This window comes from Cervus elaphus, chromosome 12 (genome assembly GCF_910594005.1).
Source record: "Cervus elaphus chromosome 12, mCerEla1.1, whole genome shotgun sequence".
Taxonomy (NCBI): Eukaryota; Metazoa; Chordata; class Mammalia; order Artiodactyla; family Cervidae; genus Cervus; species Cervus elaphus.
Genome location: NC_057826.1, coordinates 26,352,878 through 26,377,317, shown reverse-complemented (window position 1 = coordinate 26,377,317; position 24,440 = coordinate 26,352,878). Strand labels below are relative to the sequence as shown.

The 24,440-nt window shown below is 40.4% G+C and overlaps 1 protein-coding gene across 1 annotated transcript in view; it reads right to left on the bottom strand.

Moving 5' to 3' along the window:
- Positions 1 to 21,651, bottom strand: part of SGPP1 (sphingosine-1-phosphate phosphatase 1) — a 42,232-nt gene extending 20,581 nt beyond the window's left edge. Inside the window, exon 1 of the mRNA XM_043920500.1 lies at positions 20,758 to 21,651. Coding sequence (XP_043776435.1) covers positions 20,758 to 21,459 — 702 coding nt within the window. The 5' untranslated portion in view covers positions 21,460 to 21,651. The remainder of the gene's footprint in view (positions 1 to 20,757) is intronic.
- Between the last annotated feature and the right edge of the window lie 2,789 nt (positions 21,652 to 24,440).

The following is a 24,440-nucleotide window of genomic DNA, read 5'->3' as shown; positions in this document are numbered from 1 at the left end:
TGGATGTGAGAGTAGGACTGTGAAGAAAGTGGAGTGCCAAAGAATTGATGCTTCTGTATTGTGGTGTTGGAGAAGACTCTTGAGAGTCCCTTGGACTGCAAGGAGATCCAACCAGTCCATCCTAAAAGAGATCCAGTCCTGGGTGTTCATTGGAAGGACTGATGCTGAAGCTGAAACTCCAATACTTTGGCCACCTCATGTGAAGAGTTGACTCATTGGAAAAGACCCTGATGCTTGGAGGGATTGGGGGCAGGAGGAGAAGGGGACGACAGAGGATGAGATGGCTGGATGGTGTCACCGACTCGATGGACATGAGTTTGAGTAAACTCCGGGAGTTGGTGATGGACAGGGAGGCCTGGCGTGCTGCGATTCATGGGGTCGCAAAGAGTCGGATACAACTGAGAGACTGAACTGAACTGAACCTGGGGTCAAAAGCCATGGTATCACTCAATTCCTGACCTCAAACCTGGGCTGTGTCAGACTTTATTTCTAATGAGAGCATCTCTGGAATTCACCATGATAAACTGAAATCTGAAAATCCTGTTAAGTAAACCTAGGTTTACTGGTTTACTGGTTCCAAATAGGGAAAGGAGTATGTCAAGGTTGTATATTGTCACCCTGCTGACTTAACTAATATGCAGAGTATATCATGTGAAATAGCAGGCTGGATGAAGCACAAGCTGGAATCAAGACTGCCAGGAGAAATATCAATAACCTCAGATATGCATGTGACACCAGCCTTATGGCAGAAAGCAAACAACTGAAGATCATCTTGATGAAAGTTAAAGAGGAGAGTGAAAAAGCTGGCTTAAAACTCAACATTCAAAAAATGAAGATCATGGCTTCTGGTCCCATTAATCATGGCAAAGAGATGGGGAAACAGTGAAAGACTTTATTTTCTTGGGCTCCAAAATCACTGCAGATGGTGACTGCAGCCATGAAATTAAAAGACGCTTCCTCCTTGGAAGAAAAGCTATGACCAACCTAGACAGCACATTAAAAAGCAGAGACATTACTTTGCCAACAAAGGTCCATCTAGTCAAAGCCATAGTTTTTCCAGTAGTCATGTATGGATGTAAGAGGTGGACTATAAAGAAAGCTGAACACTGAAGAATTGATGCTTTTGAACTGTGGTGTTGAAGAAGACTCTTGAGAGTCCTCTGGACTGCAAGGAGATCAAACCAGTCCATCCTAAAGGAAATCAGTCCTGAATATTCATTGGAAGGACTGATGCTGAAAATGAAGCTCCAATAGTTTGGCCATCTGATGCGAAGAACTGACTCACTGGAAAAGACCCTAATGCTTGGAAAGACTGAAGGCAGGAGGAGACGAGGATGACAGGGAATGAGATGGTTGGATGGCATCACCGACTCAATGGACATGAGTTTGAGCAAGTTTCGGGAGTTGGTGATGGACAGGGAAGCCTGGCCTGCTGCAGTCCTTGGGGTCGCAAAGAGTCAGACATGACTGAGGAACTGAACTAACTAACTAAACTGAGGAAATGAACTAACTAACTAAACTCAGGAAAGTATTGGAATTTCCAATACTTGTTTTAGAATAAACATTATTAGATAAGGATTCTGTAGCTTAGGCTTTTAAAAGTAATATATACTTTTTAATACAAAGCAATTCAAGTTGCATAGAAATATAAAAACCTCTTCATTCAATAGCACATTATAAACTATATTTTCTATACTAAAAAGAAAAACAAATAATAAAAAAAAAGTAATTAAATTAGCATGTTTTCCTTCATGGTACTTTCCACTGGTAGACTAATGAAGGTAATCATTCCTGGTAACTCAGCAGGTAAAGAATACTGTCTGCAGTGCAGGAGATCCCGGTTCCATCCCTGGGTCAGAAGTTCCCCTGGAGAAGGGATAGGCTACCCACTCCAGTGTTCTTGGGCTTTCCTTGTGGCTCAGCTGGTAAAGAATCCATCTGCAGTGCGGAGACCTGGGTTAGATCCCCGGGTTGGGAAGATCCCCTGGATGAGGGCATGTCAATCCACTCCAGTATTCTTGCCCAGAGAATGCCATCGGCAGAGCAGCCCGTGGGCTTCGGTCCATAGTGTCACAAATGGTCAGACATGACTGAAGCAACTCAGTATGGCAGAGCATACACAGGCTATGAGCCAGGAGATGCTGGAATATATCCAGGGACGTGAAACAAGGCGCAAAAATTTCATGGTCTAACGGTATTAAAATCATAGTCCGTTCTCTGATCACTGTGGAAATATGGGAGAAATCAGTATCGTAGGATACTTGGAAAAAACCCACGAATTTTCAAGTGAAATGTGACATTTACCAAGAGAGATCTTTGATGTAGCCACTGAAAGCCTCAATAAAGTTAAAAGACTGAAAAAACTCAGAGGGTGGCTGCAGAGAAGAAAGCATTTAAATAATAAATTAATATCAAAAAGAGAAACTATTATCAAAGATACTTTAAAAACTCCATGTATTTGGAAGTTAAATGTCTTTTAAATGATGGGTGTATCTAAGAAGCTATAACAAGGAAAATTAGAAAATATTTGTAACAAAATAAAAATGACAGAGAATTTATCAGAATTTCTTGCATGGAGCTCAATACAACTAAATACAATGTGAAATCTGGCTTACAGTCTATGGGAACTTGAATAGAATTTGTATTCTGCTGTCATGTGAGAATTCTATAAATCTTAATTATGCTGATTGGATCATAGGGCTTTTCAGGTCTACTATATCCTTCTACTTTTCGGTCTATTTATTCTACTAAGTTTTGAGAGTTTGATATTGAAACTCCAACTAATAATTCACCTACTTAAAACTTGTTATACATAGTGGAGGTATATTTTCCAAGTCTCTTGTAAATGTGTCATCATACTGCAATAAATTAAAAAAATTAAAAAAGAAAAAAAAACAAGGGCTATGTATCACAGGCAGACCACAGTCTTACAGATAGTTAAGATGAAATACAAATTACTAATTCTCTCTGCAGAAACCAGAGTAGAAACAAAAGAGAAAAAAAGAGTAAGCCCAGTTTTGCAGACAGTTTCCAATTCATTAATTCATTCTGATTTTAACCTATCAAATAAGTTTTCATCTAATATAGCCTATTTGCTTACAAGGTGCCAGAAAATTTCTCCACTGCCTAAATTTCTTCTAATACTACAGATTCTGTTGAGATTTTTTTTTTTTTTAAATTTCTAATTCAAATCTTCACAGTTGGGAACAAATCTGGTCTGGGATGACAACAGCACTTGGGAGAGTAAGTGGAGTAGTGGAATTTAAGTACGTGTACTGAGAACTTCCAGGTTACACTTCCCTGGTGGCTCAGAGGGTAAAGTGTCTGCCTGCAATGAGGGAGACCCGGGTTCAATCCCTGGGTCGGGAAGATTTACTGGAGAAGGAAATGGCAACCCACTCCAGTACTCTTGCCTGGAAAATTCCATGGACAGAGGAGCCTAGTAGGCTACAGCCCATGGGGTTGCAAAGAGTCGGACATGACTGAGCGACTTCACTTTCACTGAGAACTTCCAGGTGTCCAAACTGGATTTAGAAAAGGCAGAGGAACCAGAGACCAAATTGCCAATATCCGTTGGATCATAGAAAAAGCAAGAAAATTCCACAAAAACATCTGCTTCATTAACTACACTAAAGCCTTTGACTATGTGGATCACAACAAACTGGAAAATTCAAGAGATGGGAATACCAGACCACCTTTCCTGCCTCCTGAGAAACCTGTATGCAGGTCAAGAAGTAACAGTTAGAACTGGACACAGAACAATGGACTGGTTCAAAATTAGGAAAGGAGTATGTCAAGGCTGTTTACTGTCACTGTGCTTATTTAACTTACACACAGAGTACATCATGTGAAATGCCAGGCTGGATGAAACACAATCTGGAATCAACATTGCTGGGAGAAATATCAGTAACCTCAGATATGAATGATGACACCACCCTAATGGCAGAAAGCAAAGAAGAACTAAAGAGCCTCTTGATGAAGGTGAAAGAGGAGAATGAAAAAGCTGGCTTAAAACTCAACATTCAAAAAATGAAGATCATGGCATCCGGTCCCATCATTTCATGGAAAACAGATGGGGAAACAATGGAAACAGTGACAGACTTTATTTTCTTGGCTCCAAAATCACTATGGATGGTGACTACAGCCATGAAATTAAAAGAAACAAAATCCCGTCTAGTGAAAGCTATGGTTTTTCCAGTAGTCATGTATGGATGTGAGAGGTGGACCATAAAGAAAGCTGAGCGCCGAAGAATTGATGCTTTTCAACTGTGGTGTTCTTGATTCTTGAGAGTCTCTTGGACTGCAAGGAGATCAAACCAGTCAATCCTAAAGGAAATCAATCCTGAATATTCAATGGAAGGACTGATGTGAAGCTGAAGCTCCAACACTTTGGCCACCTGATGGGAAGAGCTGACTCATTGGAAAAGTCCCTGACGCTAGGAAAGACTAAAGGCAAGAAGAGAACGGGACAGGAGAAGGGGATGACAGAGGAAGAGATGGTTGGATGGCATCAATGACTCAAGTGACATATGTTTGAGCAAGCTCCAGGAGATGGTGAAGGACAGGGAAGCCTGGCATGTTGCAGTCCGTGGGGTCACAGAGTCAGACACTACTGAGCGACTGAACAACAATAGCAATTTTCAAAATGCAAAAGGCATCGTAATAGAAAACTCAAACTGGATATTCTTCTACCCTAATTTTTTTATACCCTAATGTATACCCTAAATTCCATTCTAGGCATATGTTAGAAGAAATGCGTGTGGGTTTGTTCTTTACTTAGATATTAATAAATAATTTAACATACAATTAACTCTGTACCAGGAACTATTGAAAGAGCTTTACAAATATTGCTTCCCTGGTGGCTCAGATGGTAAAGTGTCTGCCTGCAATGCAGAAGACACGGTTTCAATTCCTGGGTCGGGAAGATCCCCTGGAGAAGGAAATGCAACCCATTCCAGTACTCTTGCCTGGAAAACTTTATGGATGGGAGGAGCCTGGTAGGCTACAGTCCATGGGATTGCAGAGTCGGACATGACTGAGCGACTTCACTTTCTTTACAAATATTAGTTCATTTGATCATCAGAACAACCCTAAGGGGTTAAGTATTCTAATTTAAATGAAACGCCTCACAGAGAGGCCCCAAATCAAATAGGTATTAAGTTACAGATGTGAGATTCAAACATTGGAAATCTGATTTCCAAGTCTGAACTCTTAACCACTATACAGTGCTGCATAAAGCGTGCTATTTTTTTATTTTTTAATGTATCCAGCAACTCTTTTATTTATTTCTTGGCTGCTCAGCATGTGGGGTCTTAGCTTCCCAAAGAGGGATTGAACCCTGGTACCCAGCAGTGGAAGTGTGGAGTCCTAACTATTGGAACTCCAGAGAATTCCCTAAAGTATGTTGTTTAATTCCTTGTATCACCAGGATCAAAAATATCATGGATATATTTTACTTGTTTTTTCTTAGAATGGAGAAAAATTAAATTTCACTTAATTACAGGTGGAAAGGATATCTTATACTGATTTCACTCCCCTCTCTTTACAAAACAAGAAACAGAGCCAGGGATGCTACATAACATTTAAGTACTACATTCTAGCAGCCTATTCTGATGCCTCTTGCAATTTACCATCCATGTTACTTTATACTTTTATCACTACACAAATAGGTTATAATTTCAAGTTTGGTAAGGGTTCCTAGTTTCCATTTTCTTCCTAGAGAATGTTGAGCTATATCTGCTAAATCTAAGTATTTCCTCTAAAAAGAATGTTAGTTCAGTCGCTCAGTTGTGTCCGACTCTCTGCGACCCCATGGACTGCAGCAGGCCAGGTTTCCCTGTCCATCACCAACTCCGGAGCTTGTTCGAACTCATGTCCATCAAGTCAGTGATGCCATCCAACCATCTCATCCTCTGTTGTCCCCTTCTTCTCCTGCCTTCAATCTTTCCCAGCATCAGGGTCCTTTCCAATGAGTCAGTTCTTCACATCATATGGCCAAAGTATTGGAGTTTCATCTTCAGCATCAGTCCTTCCAATGAATATTCAGGACTGATTTCCTTTAGGATTGACCGGTTTGATCTCCCTGCAGTCCAAGGGACTCTCAAGAGTCTTCTCCAACACCACAGTTCAAAAGCATCAATTAAAAAAAAAAAAAAGAACGTTTTAGAGCTTATCAAAAAAGACGAAAAGAGGGAATTCCCTGGCAGTTCAGGGGTTAAGACTTTAAGCTTTCACAGCAGAGAGTATGGGTTTGATCCCTGATCAGGGAACTAAGATCCCTTGCAAGCTGCACAGCCAAGAAAACCCGCAACAACAAAATGTAACGGAAAAATTTACAAATCCTTCAAATTTTCAAATTAATAAGAATTTACTAAACTCAAAACAGATTACATGATCTCCTAGATGTTTCTCATTTCATAACACTATCTAATCTTTTCACTGTAAACCCTATCATGGAACACTTATCTAAACACTTCCTTCAGTTATTCTACCAAATGGTTTTACTCTTATTGATATGCTTTCCTTAAATATTTATCACACATAGCCAGAATTATTTTTTATATTAGGATATTCCCATTCCCATTCACTGAAGTTGGTAAGTCAATATAATTATTTTTTAATACAATTAAAAAGCAGTTATGAAAACTGTCTTTAGTAGAACTCAAAAGTTTTTAAAGTAACTTAAACATAGGACAAAGGCAAGCAACAAAAAATTTATATATTTTCAATTTAAGGAATGGAGAGTATTTATGTAAACAATGGAGGACAAGAATAAAACATTAATGATATACTCATATATCATATATGATATTGTTCTCATACACTGCTAGTGGGGTAAAAATTGAGGCAACCTTTCTGGAAAGCATTTTGTCAATATATAAAAGAGCTCTAAATATTCATATACATTGAATCAGTAACCTTTCTCCTAGAACTTTTCACTAAAAAACTAGAAATGAGGGCAAAAATTATATATAAGTATGTTTACCATAAAATTATATATAACACACAACAATGAATAAATCAGTATTTATTGCCCACAGTGTTTAAAAATATCAGTTTTGGGGAATTCCCTGGTTTTCCAGTGGTTAGAACTCAGTGCATTCACTGCGGAGAGCCCAGTTCAATCCCTGGTTAGGGAACTAAGATCCCACAAGCTCCATGCAATGCCAAATAAAATTACACAGACCCGGATCTAGTGACTTACTACATACATTTTTAGGACTCTTAAAAATGCAAATAACAGATATATCTAATTATCTTGAGGGAAAAAAAATAAATACATTAGAAAGATTTAGAACACTAGGGCAGAATGAGGCTAAGTTTCAAGAAGAAACTGGAATTATAAACCGGACAGTCACAGGGCCATCTCTTCTCTTTACATATCCACTTCATTCTTTTCCTGCAGACCATTTTCTCTCTTCTTCAGTCCACAGGGTGGATGAAGGTTTCTGAATTTACTGCTTCTTCTCTCGGGAATCCTGCCCAAATAGTACTCTTCTCAGTTCCTGATGGGCAACATCATGTAGAGAAAATACGTGAGCCCTATAGGTGAGGGAGCCTTTAGAGGGCTGGGAGCTAGACAGACCCCATGAAAGGTGCTTACTTCTTCAGGTGTGGGGCCATGGGCTAAGTTTCATAGCCTCTTTGTGATGCAGTTTCCTCATTTGTAAATTATATCAACAGGAACGGCAACCCTATCATACAAAAGTAGTCTTCAGGAATATGAAAATATTTCATTCACTAATAATGTTCTCTAGGAGCTTTTACTGATTGAAAGTTTATGACAAAATGTATTAGTCAGAACACTTTAGAGAAAAAGAACCAACAGGATGCGTATGTACACATACACATTGAGATTTACTATTGTAAAGAATTGGCTTTATTGTTGGGTTTTTTTAAGCATTACGGAGGTTGGCAAATCCAAAACCTGCAGGGTAGGCATGCAGCGTGGAGGCCCAGGGAACCTGATTAGCTCAAATCCAAAGGCTGGCTGTTGACAGAATCCCCTCTTCCTTGAGGGATGTTGTGTTCTTCAGTTGCTGTCATTTCCAGTTCTTTGCAACCTCATGAACTGCAGTACCCAGGCTCCTCTGTTCCCCACTAACTCCTGAAGTTTGCTCAAATTCACATCAATATATTGAGTCAGCGATGCTATCTAACCATCTAATCCTCTGCCACCCCCTTCTCCTTCTGCCTTCAATCTTTCCCAGCATAAGGGTCTCTTCCAAAAAGTTAGCTCTTCGCATCAGGTGGCCAAAGTATTGGTACTTCAGCTTCAGCACTAGTCCTTCCAATGAATACTCAGGGTTGACTTCCTTTATGATTGACTGTTTTGATCTCCTTGCAGTCCAAGGCACTATCAAGAGTCTTCTTCAGCACCACAATTGGAAAGAATCAGTTCTTCGGTACAAGGGGAGGCAGTGACAGACTTTCTTTTCTTGGGCTCCAAAATCACTGCAGATGGTGACTGCAGTCATGAAATTAAAATTGCTCTTTGGAAGGAAAGCTATGACAAACCAAAAAGCAGAGACATCACTTTGCTGACAAAAGGTTCATATAGTCAAAGCTATGATTTTTCCAGTAATCATGTACAGATGTGAGAGTTGGACCATAAAGAAGGCTGAACACCAAAGAACTGATGTTTTCTTTTGAGGACGGTAGTCTTTTTTTCTCTAAAGGTCTTCTACTGATTGGATAAAGCCCCACCTACATTACAGAAGGTTATCTAGTGGCTCTTCATATCAGGTGGCCAAGTATTGGAGCTTCAGCATCAGTCCTTCCAGTGAATATTCAGGGTTGACTTCCTTTAAGATTGACTTGGTTTGATCTCCTTGAAGTCCAAGGGACTCTCAAGAGTTTTTTCCAGCATCACAATTAGAAAGCATCAATTCTTCGGCACTCAGCCTTCTTTATGGTCTGTCACCTTCTTTCTCTGTCATCTAAAAATATCCTCACAGAGACATCTAGAATAGTGTTTGACCAAAAATCTGGGTACTGTGACCTAGCCAAGTTGACACATAAAATTTACCATTACACATTAATTAAATAAAGAATAAAGTTCATACACAGCATGGTCCCAATTGTTTCAAAATTGTAAGGAATAAAGTTAATACTAGCTTTGTCCTGTTCTATTCTCCAAATCTTCTATAAGGTTCAGTAGTCATCCTTTTAATAATATCAACTTATATCAAATTACTTTTCTTCTCCAGAATACCCCCTTTTCTTTAACTTATAGTTTATAGTATATTCTTTTTATGACATTGTCCAGTCTATACTTCTCTCTTCTGGAAACACCCCACTTAGACCCAGCAATGTCACCCTGGAGACATGTTCACACTATGTGATGCTGTTCTCTGGACCACAGCTACTAGATCTGACACCTGGCTCTAGAGAAGCAGACCCACTGGCTGAACTAAGCTGATGTGGTTCTTTTTCCTAATAGTAGTTTGAAATAAAGTGAGAAGGTCAGTCAGTCTCTGTTACATGTTTGAATTTAGAAATGACGTAGAATTAGGGATGAGGCTGACAGATACATGCCAAAGCAGAGATAGAGAAGAAAGCAGTAGGACTAAGAGGCCATGCCGCCTCGAGAAACGAAGATGGATGGCATGCCCTTCCTTCTGATAGTATTCCAGAGCTTAGCTCCAGTCCCTCAGGAGACCTTGTAGCACTTCATGCTTGACTTCCATGAGGTTCCCGCCTCTAGTCCTCAAATAACTTTTTTTTTTTTTTTTTGCTTAAGATAGTTCTAATGGGTTACTAGAACACTGTACACCCCTCCCCACCCCCAGCCTTAGTTAGACAACCCCTAAGATATCTTCTTACCTCTCAAACTGCTACTTATCAGATTCTGTTCCAGGTTTCTTTCACTCCATACACTCCTTAAATATTAATGTCTTTAAAGTTTTTTTTCCTACTAGACCCTCTGTTCTTCTTACTCTATGTGCTCTCTCAGAGCAATATCATCCACTCTCATCACTGTGTTCTGCAAATTCATGTTGATGACCAAACCTGTCCAGGTCTCTTTCACGTACCCAGCTGCCTCCCAGATGTTTACAAATGGCTGTCTTACAGACACCTCCAACTCAACATATCTAAAACAACCATGCTCCTACTCCTTTCCCTAAAGCTGACCTGATTCCAATATTTTCTATTTCTAGAAATCAAACTACTATTTCTCGTCTTTCCAAATATCTGGAAATCTGGGAAGAATCCTTTACTCCATTTTTTCTCTTTACAGACACATCCAGTTAATCGCCAAGCCTTGCCAATGCTGTATCTGTAATCTCTCTCAAATTCACACATTTCTCTCTTCTGCCACTATGGAGGTCAGGGGCCAGTGAAGTCTTTTTGTATAAAGAGCCAGAGAGTAACTCTCTTGGGCTCTGTGGACTCTACAGTCAATGTCACAACTACTCATCCATGCTGTTCTAGCACAAAAGCACAAGGGACAATATACAGATGAACTGACGTGCCTGTGTCCAATAAGGCTTTACTGGATAAGCCACTAAAATTTTGAATAATATAATTCACATGTGTCATAAAATATTCTTCTTCTTTTGACTTTATTTAAAACTGTGAAAGCCATTCACAGTTCACAGGTCATAAAAAAATCAGGCAGCAGGCTGACGAGGCAGTCTCCTGATGTAGCTCCCCAACAACTCTCCCCTGGGCCAGCAGAGCAACTTCTTACTAGGTCTGGCTTACCTGCCTCCTGCCTTGCTTCTTTCCATTCCATTTCCCATACTACAGATTCAAGAATATTTCTAAAATACCAATCTAATCTCCTTGAGCAAACAGAACTTATTTGTTTTATTCACTCTGATATCTGGAGGGGCTTATATTATTGCCTAGTACTTATTAAAAATGTGAAGAGATTATATTTGTGGTATTGAATGTCATTACCTTGATTAAAGCTTTTTAGTCAGTCAGAAGAAACAAATGTGTAATTACAACAGAACAAATGTATTTGTCATTATTCTCAGTTGACATGATTTTCCCCATAGAAAACATATGAGACTATCATACAAATTATTAAATTAATTGGAGAGTTGAACAAAGTTTATGTGTGATCAATGTACAGAAGCCAAGGGCATTTCTATACTACAGCTGCAAAAAGTTAGAATATTTGAATTTTAACAAGATATCATTTACAACAGTAACAAGAAATACAGTAACTAGAAATAAATCCAATAAAAAATATAGTTGATCCATATGGAGAAAATTATAAAACTTCACTGAAATACATTTAAGAATTTAAATAAGTAAAATTTATCATATTCAAACATAAGAAAATTCAATATTGTAAGGCTATTGATGCTCTCCATATTAATTTATAAATTCACTGCAATTTCAGTAAAAGTTCAGACAGGCTTTTACATGGAAATTAAAGAGGTGATTCTAAAATGTATACTGAAAAGAAATATTCAAAAATAGCCAACATAATCTTGAAGAGTATGACATAGAACTTTCATAAACGGATACCAAGGCTTATTTTAAAGCAACTATAGCATTTAAGGCAATGATATCACCAGAGATTAGACAAACAGTGCAACAGAGCAGAGAACCCAGAATTAGACCTGAAAATACGGGAACTTGATATGTAATGTAAGTGGTGTTACAGACAATACTACTACAGTGGGAAACGATAAACTATCCGAAAATGGTGCAAGGTCACTTAAATGTTTATATAAAAAATTATATCAGATCCATACCCCACAACACATACAAACCAACTGAAGATGGATCAAAGACTTAAATGAGAAATGACAACTTTATCTTTCCAATACAAAGAACTGCAAAAGGATTTTTCTTTTAGAACTAGACAAAATCTAAAGTACATGAGGAAAGATAAAAACAGTAAATGTATGATTCAGGGAACTCAAACCAGGGCTTTGTGACAACCTAGATGGGTGGGATGGGGTGGGAGGAAGGTTCAAGAGAGAAGGGCAGGCTTCCCTGGTGGCTCAGTGGTAAGGAATCTATCTGCCAGTGCAGGAGACACGGGTTTGATCCCTGATCGGGGAAGATTCCGCATGCTGTGGAGCAACTAAGCCCCCGTGCACCTCCAGAGCCCACGCTCCACAAGGAAGGTCACTGCGGCGATAAGTCTGTGCACTGCAACTAGAGAGCAGCCCCCACTCGCCACAACCAGAGAAAAGCCCACACAACAACAAAGACCCAGCACATCCAAAAATAAATTAATTAAATTAAAAAAAGAGAAAGACGGGACATAGGTATACCTATGGCTGATTCATGCTGATGTATGGCAGAAACCAACACAGTATTGTAAAGCAATCATCCTTCAATTAAAGATAAATAAATAAATAAACAAAAAAACCCAATGAGAATACTGAAAAAATATTTATAAAACTATAATAAGTATAACAGTATAGTATTTGTACACAATACTGTTGTGTGCAACACAGGCTTCCCTGGTAGCTCAGCTGGTAAAGAATCCACCTGCAATGCAGGAGACCCTGGTTAGATTCTGGGGTCAGGAAGATCCCCTGGAGAAGGGATAGACTACCCACTCCAGTATTCTTGGGCTTCTCTGGTGGCTCAGACAGTAAAGAATATACCTGCAATGCAGGAGACCTGGGTTTGAGCCCTGGGTAGGGAGGATATCCTGGAGGAGGGCGGGGCAACCCACTCCAGTATTCTTGCCTGGAGAATCCCCATGGACAGAGGAGCAAGGTGGGCTACAGTCCATGGGGCCACAAAGAGTCAGACACAACTGAGTGACTAAGCACACACATTTGCACCCAATATCAGATATACCAACTCTAACTCAAGGTATGGGCATAGACCCCAAATATATACCTATACTTAAGATATGATAAAAGTGACAGTTCAAGTTAACAGGGAAAAATGGATTATTCAATAAATGGTGCCATTAGGAAATATCAAATTGGATTCCTCCCTCAAAACAAGAGATTGGATTCAAAGGTTTAAGCATAAAAAAATGAAACTATAAAAGTACTATAGGAAACCATGGTAGGAAGACATCCTAACATTACACAAAACTCCAAAACTATGAAATAAAAATTGATACGTTAAAAAAAAAATTCTGCTTGGAAAAAAAGTCAGAAGAGAAGTAATAAATTAGGAAAACATATTTCCAAATCACACCACACTCAAAAGGCTAATTTCACCATAACATAAAAGACTTCAAAAACTAGTAACTAACCCAAGAGAAAAAACAAACAAAAAAATATGTCTACAAAAACTTATGTAAAAACATCCAAGGCAACATTATTCAAAATAACTAAAAAGTGAACCCCTGGTAGCTCAGCTGTAAAGCATCCACCTGCAGTGCAGGAGACCTGGGTTCGATCCCTGGGTTGGGAAGATCCCCTGGAGGAGGGCATGGCACACTCCAGTATTCTTGCCTGGAGAATCCCCATGGACAGGGAAGTCTGGCGGACTACAGTCCACAGGGTCACAAAGAGTCGGACATGAGTGAGCAAGTAAGCACACACCACAGCACAAAAAGTGAACTCAAATGTCCATGATGAAAAGACACATAAAACAGTAGTATATATATCCATTGGCCTGCATGCATGCGTGCTTAGCTACTAAGATGTGTCCAACTCTTCGTGACCCCATGGACTGCAGCCTGCCAGGCTCCTCTGTCCATGGAGTTTTCCAGGCAAGTATATTGGAGTAGGCTGCTACTTCCTCCTCCAGGGGATCTTCCTGACCAAGGGATTAAACTCACGTCTCCTGTGTCTCCTACACTGGCAGGTGAATTCTTTACCACTGGCATATTACTCAGCAATAAAAAGGAATTGAAGTACTGATACATGCTACAAAATGCATGAATCTTAATACATTATGCCATGTGAAAAAAGCTATTCGCAACAGACTACATACTGAATACTCTCATTTATACAAGATGACAATAGTAGGCAAACCTATGGAGTAGATTAGTGATTGTCTAGAGGTGTCAAGAGATTGGGGGAAAATAGGGAGCAATGACTATGGGGATGGGATTTCTTTGGGGGATGATGAAAATGTTCCAAAGTTGACTGTGACGATGGTTGCACAATGCTATGAATATGGTGAAAGCCACTGACTTGTATATTTTAAATGGGTGAATTGTATGGTACATGAATTACATCTCAGTAAGCTGTTATGTTGGAGATGACTCTTGAGAGTCCCTTGGACTACAAGGAGATCCAACCAGTCCATCCTAAAGGAGATCAGTCCTGGGTGTTCACTGGAAGGACTGATGCTGAAGCTGAAACTCCAGTACTTTGGCCACCTGATGCAAAGAGCTGACTCATTTGAAAAGATCCTGATGCTGGGAAAGATTGAGGGCAGGAGGAGAAGGGGACGACAGAAGATGAGATGGTTGGATGGCATCACCGACTCAACGGACATGAGTTTGGGCAAACTCTGGGAGTTGGTGATGGACAGGGAGGCCTGGTGTGCTGTGGTTCATGGGGTCGCAAAGAATCGGACACGACTGAGTGACTGAACTGAAGCTGTTGTATTTTATATACATTAAAGAAAACCCACAAAACAGTAGAGGTAAGAAGATATCTGTTTCTGCCCATAAACAATTAACTGTTGTAGGAAAAGCTGTTGCACTGGAAACAACCAAAAACCTAGACAAATTATATGAAAGAACTGTTTTCAGATATTGGAAAACAAATAGCACAGCACTGTGATTCATAAGAAAAGGGAAAACAAATGCGAAGAGCCCTCTGATTGCCCTGGGTGGTTGCTAGAGGGAGTTTCCAGGCTGTAGCATGAGAAGAGGAACCAAAACAAAGTCTAACGGTCTTACTGAGCTATGGGGAGAGAAACAGAAGTTCCCAGGGGGCATAGCAGCAATAATTTTCAAGAGAGTACTGGAAACAGGACTCTGGGTGGAGAAATAACTCCATGGAGGTGAAGGGGTCTCTGCAAATTGCTGGCCGTGTCCTACCTGGAGCACACATGGGACAAAAGTCCACCAGGCTGGGGGGAAACTACTGGAAAGTGGTAGCAGACCACATAATTCCCAGAGCTCACACAGGCCTGCAACTGCTTTCCCATCAGGCAGAGAGCTGAGGGAATTGAGTAGTCTTCAGTAGGTTATCACTGTAAGTCAGTCAGGCTAACTTAGCTCTAGACTATGGTTATTCCAGATTCACTCTAGCGAGCCTAAAAAAAGTAAACTGACAAGTAATTTAATTGTACACTAGATCAAAGATCCAATAGGAACTTCCAGATATAAAAGTCTAGAGTATCTAAAATCATATCCCATTCTGTATAATGTTTACCAGAAAATTAGACACTGCAGAAGACCAGTGAATTTGAAGTCATAGCAATAGAAACTATCCAAAATGAAGAAAACAGAGCAAAAGCACTGCAGTCATTATCATCATCAAAGCACTAGTGATCTACAAATGACCAGTGTTTAACAAATCTAACATATGTGAGACAAGTTCCGGAAGGGGAGGATGTTAGGGAAGAGGGGAGAAAAAAATATTTCTAGAAATAATCCTGGAACACTCTACAAAAATAATAACAATGTACTCTGAGTATTATAACATAGATGTAAAATGTATGACAACAATAATACAAAGGAGGGAAAAGGGAAAAATAAAGCATGCTATTGCTGTACCTGAACTGGTATAACATTATTTGAAGGTAGAGCAAGGACTTGGAAAAAAAAAACAAAAAGAAAACCAAAGATGTATAGTTTTTAAAAATTAGTAAAATACCAACAATCTGGTAGGAAAAGAATAGAGAATGTCTTTGAATTGGCAGTAATGGAACAATCAAATTCTGAGTAAATCATACTGTTAATGTACTGGAACATCACGCACATGTGCAAAAATTAGATAGCTCTCTCAACAGAAAATACTAATAGAGAGACACAGTATATAACACAGCAGTGTGGGGTCACTTCAGAGCCAGACTGCCTGAATCTGAAATCCAGGCTCTGTTAGGTACCTGCAGAGTCATTCTGGGCAAGTTACTTAACCTTCTCTGCTTCAGTTTCTTCTGCAAACCAGTGATAATACTCATGGGATTTTCTGGGGATTGAAAGTCATGCAAGGCATTTAAAACAATCACAAGCACAAAATTAGTATTTATTAACTGCTGGGTAAAAGAAGAGGAAAACCTTCACAATATATTTCTAAGTGAAAAAAGCAAGGTCCAGAACAGTAGAGTACGTTGCCATCTGTAGGAAGAACAAACTATATAAATATACCACTACCAAAGTAAAGACTATCTCCAGAAGATTAAATAAGAAATTTCTAACGATGAATCCTTCTGGAAAAGAGAGCCTCCTAGCTGTGACCACAGAAAGGAAAACTGTACTCTCCTCTTCATGTGCTCAGTAGCTTAAAGTCGTGTCCAACTTTCTGCGACCCCATGGACTGTATAAGTCCATCAGGCTCCTCAGTCCATGGAATGCTCCAGGCAAGAATACTGAAGTGGGTTGCCAGGCCCGCCTCCAGGGGATCCTTCCAACACAGAGATCGAACCCAAGTCTTCTGCATCTCCTGCATCGCAGATGAATTCTTTACTGCTGAGCCACGGGGCCAGCCCCACTCTCCTCTTCACATTTTTTATGTAAACATTGGATTTTCAACAATTATCCATTCAAATAAATTAATTTAAAATTGAGATTAATAAGCATATACAAAATCAGAAAAATGTGCATTTCAAACACAAGTATCAGCTAGTTAAAAAGAAATAAAGTAGCAAGCCAATTTCATTTTTTAATAAACTGTATTTCTTCCCAGAATTACTATAATGGTCAGTTCCCCGTGGCTCCTAAAGCCTTTTCTGGTCTTTGTCATCTGTGACCTACTTTTCGAACACTTCTAACTCTTACTTCTTTGCCTTTTATCATTTCATGATCTCACAAATAGTTTCCTTTATTATCTACAATAAACTATATTATGATAAATATCTTATTTTTTTCCCAAAGCCTTCATTATGCTTAATTTTTTTAATTCATATTAGGAAAATAGAAGAAAGGAAGGATAATTAAATCAGCATTTAGTTTCAGTCAACAACTTATGTTTAAAAGAAATATTTGTGACTATTGTACATGTATTGTATCTCAAGGCATATCAAAGCTGTTTTTGTATTTTAAGGACACATATCTATTTCAAAAATTTTATTACTGAAAAGTCAATTTAAAATTCACAAAGCATGATGCGAAGAGAGTTTTCTCTGGAAGCTCTAGAGTCTGTCTATAAGTTTACAGTCAGCCTGTACCTCACTAGTTATGTAACTTTGAGTAAGTTATTCTTCTCCTATCTCAGTTTCATAATCTGTAAACTTGTATTAACAAGTAGGGCCAAACATTGGCATGTTTTAAGAGAAGACTAAATGAGGTAATAAACATTTCAAACAATGTCTGACCCATAGTAAGGCCTTAATAAATATTAATAAAGATAATAATATAACTGTTATTTTAATAATAATTTTTAAAGTAGTGAAAGCATATGGACTAGTTGGGAATGGGTAGGCTATAAAGCATGTGATGTCACTAATTTTTAAAAAATGAAACTCATCTAAAAATTGTTTAATGTTATTAAGTATAAAATTTGAACTGATTACATGACATATTATTTAAAAATTAAGACTTTTTATTTCTGGAAAGAACATGCAGGAATAAATATAAAAGGAATGTTTTACTTTTTTATATTATTCTTCAAAAGACTATGTTTTTAATATCTAATGTTCCTTATTTCTTACTTTTTCTCAATTCAGCTACAAAAAATTCCGATAAATAATATGATCAAGCTATTTAGTACCTGGAGAAATACCATAACACTTTCTACCCTGCATTACTGGAAAAAACTCTTCCAGCATATCAAATAATTGTTTGGAGCCATACTGTTTCAATTTCCCTTTTTGTTATGAACATACCTTTAAAAGAACTGCGAAGGAACAGTGACAGCAATGTTGGAGAAATATAAAATACAGCCTAAGGATCAAATATACTAATTTTACTGGATGGGACTTAAGAACGTACATTTTTTTTTCCTCAAAAGTATTTAGAGAATTTCAATAAAATGCAATACCCCTTACTTATTTAATGGATCAGAATCTCTGGGAGTAAATTATAGGAACTGCACTTGATGCAAGCCCCTAATAATTTTTCTGGCTTACTGTTATTTTAAGAACACATGAATATGAAACACAAAGGTTTCATTTAAAAGGTTTCATGTACGTGAACCATGACTAGATTTCAAGCAGGAAGATGAAGTGGCATGAAGGGAGGAGTGAAGCAGATGTCCCACCAAAGGGAGATAACTCAAGTTTCCAAAGCAGTTTCAGCGTCCTATGCACGTAAGAGACACACACACCTGCCCTGAACAAGCAGCCGGAGCACAAGCAGACGGTAACGACTGTCAGTCAAAACTGCTGTTACTCAGAAAAACACTAGGCTTTCATGGTTTAATTTCTATCCCACTTGGCAATACATACGTTTTTTCATTGCTCACTCTGGAAATACAAGCCTCCTAAGTACTACAATACTAATTGGCAGAGAAGAGAACCTAAACACCTTACAGCAAAGCAAGGTACTTTTGTTTTCAATTCACAACAAGGTTTAAAAAAAAAAAAAGTAAAAAATTTAAAAGGCTGTTTGGGTTTTTTTTTTTTTAATTAGTTGGAGGCTAATTACTTTACAATATTGTAGTGGTTTTTGCCATACATTGACATGAATCAGCCATGGATTTACATGTGTTCCCCATCCTGAACCCCCCTTGTACTGAATTATTATAGCCATTTATAAATACAGAACTTTCATGTAGGGGAGTCTTTTTTTCAAAACAACTAATCAAAGACAAATAATTGCTCAAATTTTGGAAGTTTATTCAAACCTGTAATGGATATGTAAAAGAATAAACAAATTTTACAAGATTAATTCTACTGTAACTGGTCAATTTCGACATCTGTAAAATGACACTTTGAGACCAGGAGACGTCTGAAGTCCTGACTAGCTCAAATTCTAAAACTGCATGATATATAAAGCCCTCAAACTTTGAATTAAAAATACTAGGTTGTTGAAAAACTATATTCTAAGTATATTCTGGTAATTCAAATAACCCTGAAGTGTTAAAATACTGATAGATGCATCCCATAAACAATCCGGTGGTACTGTGTTTCAGACTTCCTGTTAGCATGTGCTCTCAATGAATGAAGAGGAAAAAAACTACTTTCTCTTACCTGGACTGCTAAAAATTAATTGCTTGCAACATAGCTACTCAATGAGGAGTTATAAAAGGCTCTATCATTATGGAATCCTGAAAATCTCATAAAAATAAGAGAAACATCATTAGCTAACCAGTAAATATCATAACTCAATGACAATAGTAAACTCTGAAGTATTTAGATTAAGTGCATTTGAGATATTTACCTATTATGCAAACAAGCAGCATTACTTTACAATCTGAACATTACTGCATAACTCCTTAGGTTGCATAGGGAAAAAGAAAAAACGTTCATGGTACTCTTCCCTCATAATGCTGCCATTCTTATTACACACATTACACATTTCCACGGTCCGTAAGAGATGCACTGCCCAGAAGTGTCTATAAGGACAAGGGTTTATCTATATTGAAGTTAAGTCTGAGATAGGTAACTTTACCATAACAGAGTTTACACAGGATGTGTATTTCACAGTAGAAGATAATTTTGTGCTGTGATGGGGAAAAAAAAATCAAGAAGTCTGATACCTTAGATTCTTCATAGTTATTAACTCTATTCTTAAATTAAGGGACTGGTCTGCAGAACGAACAAACCTCCTTACAATTTAAAAGACAGATAACTAACACAACATTGTAAACCAACTGAACTTCCATAAGAATTTTAAAGTGACAGATAAAACAGACATCAGTCTAAAAATAAATTTTGCTTCTATATAAAAAAGAACTAGCTTTAAAATCTGCATATACAGACCACGAAAAACTGAAAAGTGGGAGGCCAGAAGCAGTACGCAAAATATAAAAGTTTATTGTTTAAAAACTCACTCATCCCTGGCTGTCAGGCAGTCATATTTACCATTTTTACAAACCCGCTGGTCTGACCAAGATCCCTACTTTTAAGACCAACTAAAACCAAGTATTTGCAAAGTTAATTCAACATACTGTAGCTCAACAACTCAGTACAGATCAGTGATCCAAAAGCTAATTAAATTGTGTCTATCAGCAAATTAGCAACCACACCCCTCAAAAAGGGCACTCAGGCGGTGCTCCATTAACTTCCACAGGGTGGCTTTCGTTTAAAATTCATTACTTCATTGCCTGAATGACCATGTTTATTTTACAAACACTGTCTCCAGCAAAAGTCAATGACTTTTACCTACGCCTGAAACAGCAATCAGTCTGGGGAAAGGCACCGTATAAAACGGGTGAATCTTAGTCACCCAATGATTAATTATAAGCACGATATACTTAATCATAATGATAGTCTGTGCATCACAAGAATTAAAAACAGTTTATCAACTCAACTAAAGCCGGATGATAATGTATTACTCCACGAACGGTATTTGCTTCAGGTTCCAAGAAAAGCATTACTAGTAAAATGGAGTTTGATGTCTAAGTCTTAGGTTTTCCCCACCGTTTCATTATTATTATTATTTAAGCTAGAAAGGGCCTGTTTGGCGGGGGAGGGGGGTGGGTGCTGTGAAAACCTGCGGGAAGAGAAGTCTGGGAAGAGAATGGCCAAAATCAAACGACCGCGGAGGGCAACAAGGGCTCGGAGGCTGTGCGGGGCGAGGACAGGGACCCTTACCTGCCAGCGGCCATAGGTGAGGAGGATCATGGAGACGGGGATGGCGGTGCCGGACATCGCATGGGTGGAGGGCATGCTGTACTCAGAGTTGTAGAAAACCTCCAACTTGACCACGGGTGGCGAGGCGGGCCGCGGCCAGCGGATGATGTCCTTGGTGCACTGGCCCAGGTACATGACCAGCACCCAGATGACCACGAGCCTCCGGCCCACCAGGGCGTCCAGGTTCCAGATCCAGAAGGGGAAGAACAGAATGTAAAAGAGTTCGTTGCCCAGCTCCGTGCCGAAGCAGAACAGGTAGTGGAGAGGCCAGTTACTCACGTGGGCCAACTGGCCCTCCTCGCCCGTCAGCGAGTTGCGGCGCAAAAGCCCCGCGCGCCGCGGCGAGGCCGGGCCCACCTCGGTCGCCCGCCCGTTCCGCACGCCGTTGGGGGCGCCGCCGCCGCCGCCGCCCAGCTTGGCCGGGCACTGATTGCGGTCGCTCCCGGGCGGCGGAGGGCCTCCGGCCGCCCCCGGCTGCCGCTCTCTGCGCCGGGATTCTCCGGCGAGGTGCGCCTCCGCCTTCTCATCCTCCCTCTGGTCGGCGGCGGCCGCGGCTGTGCAGCTCGCCGGCGCTTCCACCCCGCACAGCTGCTGGAAACGGGCCACTTTCTGCGGGTCCTGCAAACTGCTTACCAGCTGGGCCAGCCACTGCCCCAACGACATGATAACGGAACGGCGCGGCCCGCGGGCCGAAGGACGGCGGCGCGAGGGTGGGCCGGCCCCTGGCGCAGCCCCGATCCGTCTCCGCGCGCCTACGGCAGCGGCAACGGCAAGGCGAGCGGCGCCTCCCGCCACCAGCTGGGTTCTGCCGGGTGACGGCGCCACAGGCCGCAGCGGCCGCCGCGCGCCCCCGCCCCGCTCGCCCCTCCCTCGCCGCGCGCGCTCCGCCCCCGCCCCGGCCTCCACGCGCCGGCGCGCGCCCCGCCGGGCCCCGCCCCCGCGGCCGCTCTAGAAGGGGGCCCGGCGGCGCGGGTCAGCCTCGAGCGCACCCGGGCGGCGTGAGGGCGCCGAGGCTCTGCAGGGCGGCGGCCTGGAGGTTCTCCTGATTAATACCCACCAGGCGTCGCGGCGCTCGGCGGACCGGACTTTGCGCGCCCCTCTTCAACCTCAGCCCTCGCTCCCTGCTGGCTGGGGTTGCCGACTTCTCTCGGTCCGGCGTTGACTGGGAAAGGCCACGATCCTAGTGCCAGCTTCGGCGGTGCCAGTGGCCAAGCACCCGGACATCCTGCTGGCACAGAATCAAATGGTGAATGGTGAACGAAAGCGAAGTAACTACCGCGCACTCCAAGAATTACAAGTAATTACGGAGCTGTCTTTAAAGCCACGTGCCAGTTGACTGGTGGTGACGAGAGTAGATATAGCTCCCAGGACAGTAGCGCGTCATTGGTTGTCAAAAGCTCAGATAAATAGACGAAGTAAAACCAATAAATCGCTGAAGTAGTAATTAGTAAGTGGATATTGTGCACACACCAAAGAGACTGTTTGTCAACTAGGATCACTCAAACCAAGATACGGAGTGAGGCATCGGGGTATATTGTTGTTATAAGGCAGCTTATATGGTGATAAGGTAGTGATTTTTTTCTTCTTCATAGTGATTGGTTATAATAGAATTTTCAGCGGTTACCTCATTTCAGCCTTGAGAAGCAGTTCAAATTTTGCTTATTATTTCCAAAGGCGTAAGCAAGAAATGACTAAATTGGTTTCGTCTGCCCAAGGGATTAAGACTGGTCTCCGTTTGGTTTTGAATTTAACAAATATTTTTGTCTAAGTTACCAGATCACAGTTATTCTTAACCTACCTGTAGAATTTCCGTTTGATAAATTCTAAGAGCTAGCAGGGTTGCACAGAAGATATGTAATTGGCAACTGAACTCAGGGGGTAGATTTCTGAGTTTGATAAGGCTGGTTTAGAAACTTAACTTTCATGTCCCACAAGTTACAAATTTGACTTCTAGAAAGAATGGTTTTTATAAGAAGCGTTCTGAACTCTAGTTCCAGGAAGTTATTTCAGGTACAGTGAATGTCTAAATTTAAAAATTTGAACTTCTTCCAAGAAACAGGCTGGAAAATTCCCCTCCTTTATGTCATTAGAAATATTGTATTTTCTTCTTTCCCAGGGAGAATGATTCTTCTCCTCCAACTCCACTTGCCAGGCTGTGACCATAGAAAGATGAATAAACCATCATCCATGCCGTCAAGTTGCTCACAAGATAAATAGGAGACAGAGATAGATCCCCCTCTGGAGCATAGAGCAGATGGTAAGTGCTAAAACTGAGTCATAAACAACATGCTCTGGAAAGGAGAAGAAACAAGTTGATTAGGAAAAGTTGTTGAGGTGATCCTATTAAGCTGGATCATAATTGAAAAGTGAGATATGAATAGTTGGAGAAGCCCATCTTTGGAAAAGAGAAAATGAATAAAGACGGACGGAAATGTGCAAAGACATATTTGGTAAACAGTTAATAGCTCATAAAATACAGAGTAGGAAGGGTAAATGACTGGAATGGGGTTAGAAAGGGAAGCTAGGACCAAATTGTAAAGGCTGGGGATTTTATTTTGCAAGCAGTGCATACATGCTAAGTTGCTTCAGTCGTGTCTGACTCTTTGTGACTCTATGGGCTGAAGCCCACCAGACTCTTCTGTCCATGGGATTCTCCTGGTAAGAGTACTGGAGTGGGTTGCCATGCCCTCCTCCAGGGGATCTTCCTGACCCAGGAAGGGAATCTGTGTCTCTTACATCTCCTGCATTGGGAGGCGAGTTCTTTACCACTAGCACCACCTGGGAAGCCCTTGTAAGCAGTGCGGGACCATCAAAGGCCTTTAAGCTTGGCACTAACACCATTAGAGCTGTGCTTAGAAAGAGGACTAGGAAGGAAATCAATGGTGAATTTCCACAGGTCGGAGACCAGAGGCCAGTTAAATCATTAGAAGATGATTACAGTAACCAAATGAGAGAATGAGTGCCTCAACTAGAATCAGATTCTGAGAATTGGAAGAAAGGGATTTGAAAGGATCTGCCCGCAATGTAGGAGACCCAGGTTCAATCCCTGGGTTGGGAAGATCCCCTGGAGAAGGGTGTTGCAACCCACTCCAGTATTCTTGCCTAGAGAATTCCATGGACAGAGGAGCCTGGTGGGCTATATAGTCCATGGTGTCATAAAGAGTAAGACAGGACTGAGTGACTTTAACTACTCACTACATTTAAATTCATAACTCTGCAGGCAAATAATAGTCCATCCCTGATTGGAAAATATTGTGTCTAATATTGAGACATTTCTAATTTAATGAGGAAGACATAACAAGAGAAAACATGCAAATATATTCAAAGATGTAAAGCCAAGCATAATTAACAGTTCTAGGAAGTGAGATATAAGCAATCACTATGTGGAGTGAGAGGCAGGAAGGTGGCATTGGGATAGCTCTGATGGCTTCTGTCAAACAGATGATTAGCTGGTGTTTAAAGTCAAGGAGCAACTTTGTAGAGAGAAATGTCTGTGAGGCAGTTTACACATGCTTTTCTATGAAATAATTTGTTCAGAGGGGAATTATTCTGATACATCCAAGAAATTTTTGATTCTGGGGATTAGTCTAAAGATAGCAGGGAAAAAAGAAAATATAGAAAACAAAGTAGAAGGTGATCTTTAC